This window comes from Danio aesculapii, chromosome 16 (genome assembly GCF_903798145.1).
Source record: "Danio aesculapii chromosome 16, fDanAes4.1, whole genome shotgun sequence".
NCBI classification, from domain to species: Eukaryota; Metazoa; Chordata; class Actinopteri; order Cypriniformes; family Danionidae; genus Danio; species Danio aesculapii.
Window position 1 is genome coordinate 55,833,978 of NC_079450.1, and position 13,661 is coordinate 55,847,638.

Genomic DNA, 13,661 nt, shown 5'->3' on the forward strand with positions numbered 1-13,661 from the left:
ATTATTATTCTTAATTTTATCATTATTATTATAATTAATTTTATTATTATTATTATTATTATTGTTATTATTATCATTGATATTATTATTATTATCAGTAGTAGTAGTAGTAGTAGTAGTAATATTCATGTTAATAATGTTGTTATTATTATTAATATTATTATCATTATTGTTATTATTATTATTATTATTATTATTATTATTATTATTACTATTATTAGTAGTAGTATTAATATTATTTTCATTATTATTATTAATATTTATGTTAAAATTGCTGTTGTTATTATTATCATTTATATTATTTATGTTATTATTAGTATTTGTGTTATTATTTATTATTATTATTATTATTATTATTATTATTATTATTATTTATTATAGTTGTTGTTGTTGATATTAATTTATTATTATAATTATTCTTATTCTTATTATTAATAATGTTATTTTTGTTTTTGTTACAGTTGCATACTTTTGCTGTTAAGACAGTAGTAGTAGTAGTAGTATTTTGTTTTTGTTATTGATTATGATCATAATAATTAGAGTAATAATACTTGTTGTTTTGTTGTTTTTGAAGATGATATTAATTAATGCTACATGTTGATGATGATGATAATAATAAATTTCTTTTGGTGTTGTAGTTGTGGTGGTAAACTGACATTTATTTGTTCTTTATTATGTATTAGACAGGTCTTCTATTAGCTGTCTAATTTACTCTAATTTATTCTCTCTCTCTCTCTCTATCTCTCTCTCTCTTTCTTCTCTCTCTCTCTCTCTCTCTCTCTCTCTCTCTCTCTCTCTCTCTCTCTCTCTCTCTCTCTCTCTCTCTCTCTCTCTCTCTCTCTCTCTCTCTCTCTCTTTATCTCTCTCTCTCTCTCTCTCTCTCTCTCTCTCTCTCTCTCTCTCTCTCTCTCTCTCTCTCTCTCTCTGAAAAGGTTTGTCATCTCATCCTGTTGCTGTCTTCAATTTACTCAAGCAGCTACTGTGAAATGTTAATCACAACTTTAATTTGTAGCGCATTAGCATTTTGATTAACTCGCAGGGCTTTCCGGTGCTCTTCAGGTGCTTTTTACTGATAGTTACAGAGGAAATGACTTTTTGATTAATTAAGTTTGTTAGCGCAGCTGAGCTCAGCAAACTTTAACCTCAGACCAGGGAAGAGAGAGGGACGAACCACTGGGAGGACCAGGAGATGTAGAAGATCAGCTACCATAGAAATAAAGACATCCAATAATACTCATTCCCTGAATGAATGAACGAATGTATAAATTGATGAATGAATGAATGAATGGATAAATTAATTGATTGTTGATTGAATGAATGAATGAATGAATGAATGAATGAATGAGCTAATGAATAATTGAATGAATTAAAGAGTGAGTGAATGAATGAATTGATTAATTGAATAATGATTGAATGAGTGAGTGAGTGAATGAGTGAATGAATGAATGATTAAAAGAATTAGTGATTAAATAAAATGATGAATGAATGAGTGAATGAATAAGCGTGTGGTTGAATGGATGAATGAATGAATAAATGAGTGAATAAATGGTTGAATAAATGAATGAATGAACAGGTGAATGAATGAATGAATGAATGAATAAATAAATAAATAAATGAATAAATGAGTGAGGGAGTGAGTGAGAGCAAATGAATTAGTGTGCTAATGAGTTAATGAATTTATGAGTGAGTTAATGAGTGATTGAATGAATGAGTGTGAATGAGTGAACGATTGATTAAATAAGTGAGGGAGTGAATGAATTAGTGATTGAATGATTGAATTAATGAGTGAGGGAGGGAATGAATGAATGAATGAGTCAATGAATGAGTGAATGATTGAGCAGGTGAATAAATGAAATTAATGGATGAAAGAGTGAGTGAGAGCGAATTAATGATTGAATGAATACATGATTTAATGAGTAGATGAGTGTATAAAGAAGCAAATTAATGAGTGGATTAAATTATGAGTGAATTAATGTATGAATGAATGAGTGTGTGTGATTGATTTAGTGAGGGAATGAATGAATTAGTGACTGAATGAATGTATGAATAAGCAGGTGAATGAATGAAATTAATGGATGAATGAGTGAGAGTGAATGAAGGATTGAATGAATACATGATTTAATGAGTGAATGAGTGTATAAAGGAGCAAATGAATTAGTGGATTAATGAATGCATGAATGAGTGTGTGAATGATTGATTTAGTGAGGGAGTGAATGAATTAGTGATAGGATGATTGAATTAACGAGTGAATGAATGAATGAATGAGAATGAATGAATGAACAAGTGAATGAGTGAGTGGGTGAAGGCATGAGCAGGTGAATGAATGAAATTAATGAATGAGTGAGTGAGAGTAAATGAATGACTGAGTGAATACATTATTTAATGAGTAAATTAGTGTATAAAGGAGCAAATGAATTAGTGGAATAATGAGTGAATGAATTTTTGAATTAATTAATGTATGAATAGATGAGTGTGTGAATAAGTGAATGATTGATTAAATGAGTGGGTGAATGATTAAGGGAGTGAATGAATTAGTGACTGAATTATTGAGTTAATGAGTGAATGACTAATTTATTAAATGTGTGGGTGAATGAATGAGTGAATGATTGAATAAATGAATTAGTGAATGAATTAGTAAGTGAATGAATGAATGAACGAATTAGTGAGTGAATGAATGAGTGAGTGAGTGAGTGAGTGAGTGAGTGAGTGAGTGAGTGAGTGAGTGAATGAAGGAACGAACAAACTAATGAATGAATGAATGAACGATATTGCTTTTTAAGTGCATGTGTTGTGTCTGCAGGCTATGCTGGATGTGGTGGCGAATGAAGGCTGGCTTGTGTCTGCGCTGAGTCTCTGTAATCTGGTCCAGATGATCATCCAGGCCCGATGGCTGCACGATTCCTCCCTGCTCACACTCCCTCACATCCAGAAGCAGGAGCTCTATGTCTTCAGGTACTCTTTTCATTCACATCCTTATTTCAAGCCAGAAGCTTGAGACTTCAAGTATAAACTGAATATTGAGTAGGGGCGGAGCTTTCTTTCTTGAGGCGTCAGTTTTGAGTCGTCTCTTAATATGCTGTCTGGTGATGAACAAACGACTCGGAAACCTGAAGACTCAAAAGGTGAACTAATCATGAGTCCTTACAGCTCAGACTGTGGTCATTAGATAAGCTTTTAAGGGACTGTGTAATGGAGTTAGCTGGATTTTAGGTGGATTTGGCCATCGCCATGGAGTGCCGGTAAGGACACGGAGACTTGAACCCCATTTAAATTTCTTTAATGTCCATCACACTTGAAAAGTGCGTGTGTGTGTGTGTGCGTGCGTGCGTGCGTGCGTGCGTGCGTGCGTGCGTGCGTGCGTGCGTGCGTGCGTGCGAGCGTGCGAGCGAGCGAGCGTGCGTGCGAGCGTGCGTGCGTGCGTGCGTGCATGCGTGCGTGTGTGTGTGTGGTCTAAACAAAAGGAAGAAACTATGCATTAATAAATAAATTTAGAAAATAAGGATAACAGTAACAAGTTGAAATATTTATACACAACACTAAACTACAATATACATATATAACTGACATCCATAAGCAAAGCAGAGCTTATATGCTGTATAAACTGAATAAACTTATACAGAAAGAGTAATTCTAACTCAACAAGCTTTTAACGACGGCGGAAATATAGCAAAAAGCATGGGTCAACTAGGTGATGGATGTATTCTCTTTTAAGGCAATTATGTTTACATAAAAGATCGCTAATACTAGCCGCGGCTGTCTGCGATTCTGTACGAGCTCGCGCATTAATCAGTAATCTTAATACAATAGTATAATGATGAAACAGTAGTAACAGTAATGTAAATGATGCATAAACACTTACTTCTCATCATCGACGCACACAAAACTGACTGGCATTAGGCGGAAAGCAAAGCATGCGACCTTTCTCTCTATCTGAACAGAATGAAACATCAGTCAATAGATTCAATGTACAGCAGACCTAAGCTGCGTTTTGATTGGCTGCCTGTGCTCGTGATCGGCGCATGATCAAGTGCGAGCTCTATAGGAGTCTGCTTGCCATGTCACAGCATAGACAGCACAGCTCTGGACTCAGTCCACCGACCTCTTTTACAGACTGTCAGTGTCACATGAGCAACTGACTCAAACTTGAAGACATGTGAGAAGAGCTGAGAGCTAATCATAGACAATCACCAGGTAAACGATCCATGATTATTTTCTCTTTCTTACAGCATTACAGTTATGTCTTGTTTGTAGTGTGATCAGCGTGTTGTCTAGATGTAGATGAGTTCGGAAGCAACATTTGAATAATATTGTGGCGAGTGTGACGAAATAACTCGAATAACGATTCGTTTATCTCGCTGAATGAGACTCCGAGTCAGTACAATGATCTGAACTTCCCGTCACTTTGAGCTGCATTGATGCGGGTCCCGCAGGTGTGTGGCCCTCCATCCTTCAGCCCTTCACTCCACATTGTTTGGCTTCACAGATTGTGCGTTTGCCAGCCAGTCTTATCCACACAACATCAATCAAATGGAGATAACTGCTGTATGCACGGCTAGAGAGGTGCTTAGGAAACTTTTAGTTGCTATAAAACAGCACAACACTGTTTTTTAGACAGAGAGAGGGGTTTTTCAACACGTTTTCAAGCATAATAGTTTAAATAAGTAAAGCCCTGCTCACACTGGGACATTTCAGCAATGGTTTTGGCATCTGAGACCAATCCTTTCTGGAAAATCCTAAAAGATTCCTGAAATCCTAGACTAAAATCGAGAGTTTGACATGTTCACAGACACTCGCTTAAAGGGGTGGTCCACTCTGATATCATATTTTAAACTTTAGTTGATGTGTAATGTAGCTGTGTGAACATAAACAGCATCTCTGAATGTAAGACGCTCAAAGTTCAATGCAAAGAGAGACCCTGGTTTTTACAGTTAGCTTAGCAAAGCCTACAATGAACGAATTTTGGAGACTACAAAAACATACTTCCGGGCCTTGTGAGATCACAAACGTACTTTTACCGCACACACTGCGCAGCTAAGGGCCGTGGCCAGGGTCCCTTTCTGAATATATGTGAAAGACCACGTGTAAAAATTCAGGAGAGCTCGCCTAACGCGTGTAGGAGCAGAAAAATAAAGCAAGGCTCACACAGGTCGCATCCCACATCTTGTGCTTTATATTCTTCTGTCAACAGTGTCACTGTATATTACAGAACAATAATGTAATCCGAGTATCAGAGAAAAGGAAACATCAGCACATGTGCTTCTCATGTTACACACGTCTACAGACAGTTCACACACACATACACACACCATGGCGATCTCTCTTAAAGGAGCCGCACCCCATTTTCACTGGTTACAGACACTTGTTAGATTTTATTTTAGTGAGCGGGCAGAAAGTTGACTGTTTACACAGGGCAAAGGCGTCCCTGCTGAAAAATCCAGTTTAATCCAGCCTAGACTGGTTGGTTGGTTGTAGCTGGTTGACCAGCCTGGTTTTAGAGGGGTTTTGGCCATATCCAGCCTGGTTTTAGCTGGTCAAGTTGGAAAATGACCAGCAAAATTCATCTAAAACCAGCTTGACCTGCCTGGTTTAAGCTGTACATAGCTGGTTTTGGCTGGGCTCCCAGCCTGCCTAGGCTGGTCAGAACTGTGAAGGCTTTTATATTGACGCGCTCACCATTGTAGCCTATAGTGTTGGCGGAAACATGAGCATTTCTCATGTGAGATTGCCAACTGTGCAGATGAATATCAAATATAGCAAATTAGAAAAGGCTGGTCTGTTAAATTACGCCACTGAGTAATGTTTATTCAGCAGTAATTCTCCAGTCCGTTAACATCAGAGCTTATTGATACTTCGGTCTTTTATAATGTAGCACCGATACCGATAAGTACCGAGTTTTGGTACCCATCCCTGCATATTCCTTTGGTCATGATATATAAACATAATCAGGTGCCGCTTGTGGTTCACTCATCTCGTAATCAGACGAAGATGTCTCTGTGATGGAGCGTCTTGGTGGATGATACCAATCTCTTGGTGTGGAAAGAGTATAGTTGAAATTAGTGCACTGAGGTGTGCAGCAATGTAGTGAAGATGTTCTCTCCTGTCACTGATAAACTACTTTTTATTATGAACACGCTCATTTTTGGTAGCGAAATTGCGAAATCTTCACCTTTCCCTTCATAGTTCTATACGACCGGGCGTGAACACGCACACACTTGCGTCTCGGAAGCTCACCGGCGCCATCTTGTGCAACTAACCCATTCAAATGACCACGAGGGAAATGTCTAAACAGGTTCTTTCTTCCTGGTTTTATTATTGAGACATGCTGTGGGCAAAATTGCTGGTACAGATTGTTTACGTTTGCAGTGAGGAATCATTTCAGAACGCAGGATAGTGAAAGTGTCACGGGGGAATCACGTCAAACTCCGGGGGACTTTTCTTCTGTGTTCGGCGCGCCATTATTGACGGTCTGTCATTATGACAGCTGAGATCTTACCGTGTGACATGGGAGCCATGTTCATGCAGTCTGACATGTTACAATCATTCAGGGATGCATTTCCCAAACAACAGCGTAACTCCTGGCTGAACTATCATAGTACGATGCATCGTTTGGGAACGAGTTTCCCAAAACCCGTAGTTTCTCTATCGCAGATTCATCATTTGAACCACGTTAGTTGTAACGTAAAACACACATAGTTTCAGCAGTTTGCGAATGTTCGTTGAAACGACGGATTTGGGAAACGCCAAATTAGCTAACTATGTTTGTAACGACACAACTTGCGAGCTTAGTTGGCTAACGATGGTTTTCGTAAACGCACCCCAAGATTATAAAAAATCGCACGGTGTGAGCCGGCCTTAATTTCCTTCATCTCTACCATGATGACAGCACATAATATTATAACACTAGATATTTAACAAGACACTAGTATTCAGCTTATATTGACATTTAGAGGCTTAATTAGGTTAATTAGGGTAAAGTTAGAGTAATAATATTAATATTGAATAAATAAATAAATAATAATATTCACCTTAAAATGTTAACGCCATTATTAACCATGGCTAATAAAACAAATAAGACTTTCTCCAGAAGAAAAAATATTATCAGAAATACTATGAAAAATTCCTTGCTCTGTCAAACATCGCTTGAGAAATATTCGAGAGGAGGAATACATATTTCACAGGGGGGGCAAATAATTTTGCTCTCAACCATATTTAGCATATAAACTCATAGGTTTTGTTGTGCAATCTTGTCTCCCGTCTTTATATTGCACAAACAGCCTTGTTGACTCTTTTGGAGCGCTCTTTTCTTCTGTCTGTATCCCAGCCCTTGGTCACAGAGAAAAGCGAGTGTTCACTTCCCGTCCGCCGTGTTAAAGGGCTGCTGCGCTCCTCACCTGTGGCTCGCTGATTATCAGAGTGTAACGTGGCTTAGCGGCTAATCCCGCCGCCGTCTCTTATCTAACTCCGCAAACACCATCAGCATGGCTTATCAGCGGGAACGGCTCCAAACGCAGCGCTCCTCACACATGCACACGCTAACATCATTGCCGTTGGATTTTCTGGGGCCCGTAACACATTTCACCGCGTCCTGCCGCGACTGTAATTTGGTGGAAACACAATAAAAATGGTAAGAGAGGGATCAGGGCCAGGCGGGATCCATCATGCTGTGACAGCGGGAAACAGAAGCGCAGCTCAGCCAACCCTTACCTGATTGAAGACAGCGTCACGTGACCGTCTTTTCCCTCACAGGAGGTGGAGCGCCGGAGGAATTGCTTTACTAAATAGAAATTATGAGGCGTAGTCAAAAATGTGCGCTTGTTATTTTATTTTAATATGTAAATATGAGTGCATGAGTCATATAGGGCGGAACTATCAGTCCTTAGGGTGGAGCTATAAGTCATTTAGGGTGGAACTATCAGTCATTTAGGGTGGAACTATCAGTCATTTAGGGAGGAGCTATCTGTCATTTAGGGAGGAGCTATCTGTCATTTAGGGAGGAGCTATCTGTCATTTAGGGAGGAGCTATCAGTCATTTAGGGTGGAACTATCAGTCATTTAGGGAGGAGCTATCTGTCATTTAGGGAGGAGCTATCTGTCATTTAGGGAGGAGCTATCAGTCCTTAGGGTGGAGCTATTAGTCATTTAGGGTGGAACTATCAGTCATTTAGGGAGGAGCTATCTGTCATTTAGGGAGGAGCTATCAGTCATTTAGGGTGGAGCTATCAATTATTTAGAGCTGAACTATCAGTCATTCCGGGAGGAGCTATCAGTCCTTTAGGTTGGAGCTATCAGTCATTTAGGGTGGAGCTATCAGTCATTTAGGGCGGAGCTATCAGTCATTTAGGGCGGAGCTATCAGTCATTTAGGGCTGAACTATCAGTCATTTAGGGTGGAGCTTTCAGTCTTTAGTTCAGAGCTATGAGTCGTTTAGGGTGGAGCTATCAGTCTTTTAGGGCGGAGCTATCAGTCATTTAGGGTGGAACTATCAGTCATTCAGGGAGGAGCTATCAGTCATTTAGCGAGGAGCTATCATTTATTTAGGGCGGAGCTATCAGTGTTTTATGGCAGGGCTGTCAGTAATTTAGGGTGGAGCTATCAGTCATTTAAGGCGGAGCTGTCAGTGTTTTATGGCAGGGCTGTCAGTCATTTAGGGAGGAGCTATCAGTCATTTAGGGTGGAGCTATAAGTCATTTAGGGTGGAACTATCAGTCATTTAGGGTGGAGCTATCAGTCATTTAGGGAGGAGCTATCAGTCATTTAGGGAGGAGCTATCAGTCATTTAGGGTGGAACTATAAGTCATTTAGGGTGGAACTATAAGTCATTTAGGGTGGAGCTATCAGTCATTTAGGGAGGAGCTATCAGTCATTTAGGGAGGAGCTATCAGTCATTTAGGGTGGAGCTATGAGTCATTTAGGGTGGAACTATCAGTCATTTAGGGTGGAGCTATAAGTCATTTAGGGTGGAACTATCAGTCATTTAGGGTGGAGCTATAAGTCATTTAGGGTGGAACTATCAGTCATTCAGGGAGGAGCTATAAGTCATTTAGGGTGGAACTATCAGTCATTTAGGGTGGAGCTATCAGTCATTTAGGGAGGAGCTATCAGTTATTTATGGAGGAGCTATAAGTCATTTAGGGTGGAGCTATCAGTCATTTAGGGTGGAGCTATCAGTCATTTAGGGTGGAGCTATCAGTCATTTAGGGTGGAGCTAGCTGTCATTTAAGGTGGAGCTGTCAGTATTTTATGGCAGGGCTGTCAGTCATTCAGGGAGGAGCTATCAGTCATTTAGGGTGGAGCTATAAGTCATTTAGGGTGGAACTATCAGTCATTTAGGGTGGAGCTATAAGTCATTTAGGGTGGAACTATAAGTCATTTAGGGAGGAGCTATCAGTTATTTATGGAGGAGCTATAAGTCATTTAGGGTGGAACTATCAGTCATTTAGGGTGGAGCTATCAGTCATTTAGGGAGGAGCTATCATTCATTTAGGGAGGAGCTATCAGTTATTTATGGAGGAGCTATAAGTCATTTAGGGTGGAGCTATCAGTCATTTAGGGTGGAGCTATGAGTCATTTAGGGTGGAGCTATCAGTAATTTTGGGTGGAGCTAGCTGTCATTTAAGGTGGAGCTGTCAGTATTTTATGGCAGGGCTGTCAGTCATTCAGGGAGGAGCTATCAGTCATTTAGGGTGGAGCTATAAGTCATTTAGGGTGGAACTATCAGTCATTTAGGGTGGAGCTATAAGTCATTTAGGGTGGAACTATAAGTCATTTAGGGAGGAGCTATCATTCATTTAGGGAGGAGCTATCAGTTATTTATGGAGGAGCTATAAGTCATTTAGGGTGGAGCTATCAGTCATTTAGGGTGGAGCTATGAGTCATTTAGGGAGGAGCTATCAGTAATTTTGGGTGGAGCTAGCTGTCATTTAAGGTGGAGCTGTCAGTATTTTATGGCAGGGCTGTCAGTCATTCAGGGAGGAGCTATCAGTCATTTAGGGTGGAGCTATAAGTCATTTAGGGTGGAACTATCAGTCATTTAGGGTGGAGCTATAAGTCATTTAGGGTGGAACTATAAGTCATTTAGGGAGGAGCTATCAGTTATTTATGGAGGAGCTATAAGTCATTTAGGGTGGAACTATCAGTCATTTAGGGTGGAGCTATCAGTCATTTAGGGAGGAGCTATCAGTCATTTAGGGAGGAGCTATCATTCATTTAGGGAGGAGCTATCAGTTATTTATGGAGGAGCTATAAGTCATTTAGGGTGGAGCTATCAGTCATTTAGGGTGGAGCTATGAGTCATTTAGGGTGGAGCTGTCAGTATTTTATGGCAGGGCTGTCAGTCATTCAGGGAGGAGCTATCAGTCATTTAGGGTGGAGCTATAAGTCATTTAGGGTGGAACTATCAGTCATTTAGGGTGGAGCTATAAGTCATTTAGGGTGGAACTATAAGTCATTTAGGGAGGAGCTATCAGTTATTTATGGAGGAGCTATAAGTCATTTAGGGTGGAGCTATCAGTCATTTAGGGTGGAGCTATCAGTCATTTAGGGAGGAGCTATCATTCATTTAGGGAGGAGCTATCAGTTATTTATGGAGGAGCTATAAGTCATTTAGGGTGGAGCTATCAGTCATTTAGGGTGGAGCTATGAGTCATTTAGGGTGGAGCTATCAGTAATTTTGGGTGGAGCTAGCTGTCATTTAAGGTGGAGCTGTCAGTATTTTATGGCAGGGCTGTCAGTCATTCAGGGAGGAGCTATCAGTCATTTAGGGTGGAGCTATAAGTCATTTAGGGTGGAACTATCAGTCATTTAGGGTGGAGCTATAAGTCATTTAGGGTGGAACTATCAGTCATTTAGGGTGGAGCTATAAGTCATTTAGGGTGGAACTATAAGTCATTTAGGGAGGAGCTATCAGTTATTTATGGAGGAGCTATAAGTCATTTAGGGTGGAACTATCAGTCATTTAGGGTGGAGCTATCAGTCATTTAGGGAGGAGCTATCAGTCATTTAGGGAGGAGCTATAAGTCATTTAGAGTGGAACTATCAGTCATTTAGGGTGGAGCTATAAGTCATTTAGGGTGGAACTATCAGTCATTTAGGGTGGAGCTATAAGTCATTTAGGGTGGAACTATAAGTCATTTAGGGAGGAGCTATCAGTTATTTATGGAGGAGCTATAAGTCATTTAGGGTGGAACTATCAGTCATTTAGGGTGGAGCTATCAGTCATTTAGGGAGGAGCTATCAGTCATTTAGGGAGGAGCTATCATTCATTTAGGGAGGAGCTATCAGTTATTTATGGAGGAGCTATAAGTCATTTAGGGTGGAGCTATCAGTCATTTAGGGTGGAGCTATGAGTCATTTAGGGTGGAGCTATCAGTAATTTTGGGTGGAGCTAGCTGTCATTTAAGGTGGAGCTGTCAGTATTTCATGGCAGGGCTGTCAGTCATTCAGGGAGGAGCTATCAGTCATTTAGGGTGGAGCTATAAGTCATTTAGGGTGGAACTATAAGTCATTTAGGGAGGAGCTATCAGTTATTTATGGAGGAGCTATAAGTCATTTAGGGTGGAACTATAAGTCATTTAGGGTGGAGCTATCAGTCATTTAGGGAGGAGCTATCATTCATTTAGGGAGGAGCTATCAGTTATTTATGGAGGAGCTATAAGTCATTTAGGGTGGAGCTATCAGTCATTTAGGGTGGAGCTATGAGTCATTTAGGGTGGAGCTATCAGTAATTTTGGGTGGAGCTAGCTGTCATTTAAGGTGGAGCTGTCAGTATTTTATGGCAGGGCTGTCAGTCACTTAGGGTGGAGTACCGATGCAGCACAAAAAATGTACTCAAGGGAAAGTAAAAGTACACATTTTTAAAACTTAGTAAAATACATTTTCTGAGCAAAAGCCACTCAACTACAGTAATTAGAATATTTGTAATTTACACCACTGAGCCTAAGAGAAATCAGTGAAAGCCCTCTTGTCAATCCTCCACTGTAAGAGCGTTGCAGTTAAAACGAATGATTTAATTTCCAGTGTTTTGTGTCTCCATCGATCAAATATGAGTGCGTTTCCTCTTTCAGGAGGTGGAGCTCCAGAGGTGTGAGGGCTGGATGTGGTCACCAAGGCCCAATCGAGGGTCTTCCTGAGCTGATGGCAGCCTGTGATGGAAAAGAGGACATCTTTACGTCTATGGTGAAGGAAGTGCTGCAACCCAATCAGATCTCTCAGGTGCGTCACACTTTAAAACGGACGGCTCTCTGTATTAATACTGCACAATATACAATTTCAGCATGGATATACAGCATGGTGTGCACATGCAATAGTAAAATAAATGGAGTCATTTAGGGTGGAACTATCAGTCATTTAGGGTGGAACTATCAGTCATTTAGGGAGGAGCTATCAGTCATTTAGGGAGGAGCTATCAGTCATTTAGGGAGGAGCTATCAGTCATTTAGGGTGGAACTATCAGTCATTTAGGGAGGAGCTATCAGTCATTTAGGGTGGAGCTATCAGTCATTTAGGGAGGAGCTATCAGTCATTTAGGGTGGAACTATCAGTCATTTAGGGAGGAGCTATTAGTCATTTAGGGTGGAACGATCAGTCATTTAGGGAGGAGCTATAAGTCATTTAGGGTGGAGCTATCAGTCATTTAGGGAGGAGCTATCAGTCATTTAAGGTGGAGCTGTCAGTGTTTTATGGCAGGGCTGTCAGTTATTTAGCGTGGAGCTATCAGTCATTTAAGGTGGAGCTATCAGTGTTTTTCAAAAAATCTAAATTTATGTAAAGAAAATATGAGTTTTTGTCTTGTTTTTAACCCTTAACTTGTCTGATTTTGATTGTTAAAGTTGGTGGTTCATTCCGCTGTGGCGACCCCTGATAAATAAGATAACTAAGCTGAATGAAAATGAATGAATGAATATTTATTACAGAAAAATAAAATATTGCTTTTCCAGTACTGGGTTGCCGCTGAAAGGGCATCTGCTGCGTAAAACATATGCTGGAATAGTTGGTGGTTCATTCTGCAGTGGCGACCTCTGATTAATAAGGGACTAAGCTGAGAAAAAATTAATAAATGAATATTTATCATAAGAAAAATGAAATATTGCTTCCCCAGTGCTGGGTTGCGGCTGGAACTGCATCCACTGCGTAAAACATATGCTGGAATAGTTGGTGGTTCATTCTGCAGTGGCGACCTTTGATTAATAAGGGACTAAGCTGAGAAAAAATTAATAAATGAATATTTATCGTAAGAAAAATGAAATATTGCTTCCCCAGTGCTGGGTTGTGGCTGGAACGGCATCCACTGCGTAAAATATATGCCGGAATAGTTGGTGGTTCATTCCGCTGTGGCGACCCTTGATGAAATAGATAACTAAGCTGAATGAAAATGAATGAATGAATATTTATTACAGAAAAATAAAATATCACTTCCCCAGTGCTGGGTTGTGGCTGGAATAACATCCACTGCGTAAAACATATGCTTGAGTAGTTGGCGGTTCATTCCACTGTGGTAAACCCTGACTAATAAGGGACTAAGGGGAATAAAAATGAATCAATATTTATAGCGGAAAAATGAAATATCGCTTTCCCAGTATTGGGTTGCGGCTGGAACGGCATCCACTGCGTAAAACATATGCTGGAATAGTTGGTGGTTCATCCCGCAGTGGTGACCTCTGATT

At 39.9% G+C, this 13,661-nt stretch overlaps 1 protein-coding gene across 1 annotated transcript in view; it reads left to right on the top strand.

Moving 5' to 3' along the window:
• ascc3 (activating signal cointegrator 1 complex subunit 3) overlaps window positions 1-13,661 on the top strand; it is a 281,455-nt gene that overhangs the window by 258,945 nt on the left and 8,849 nt on the right. The window contains 2 exon segments of the mRNA XM_056476127.1: window positions 2,781-2,952; window positions 12,063-12,210. Of these exon segments, the coding sequence (XP_056332102.1) occupies window positions 2,781-2,952; window positions 12,063-12,210 (320 nt within the window).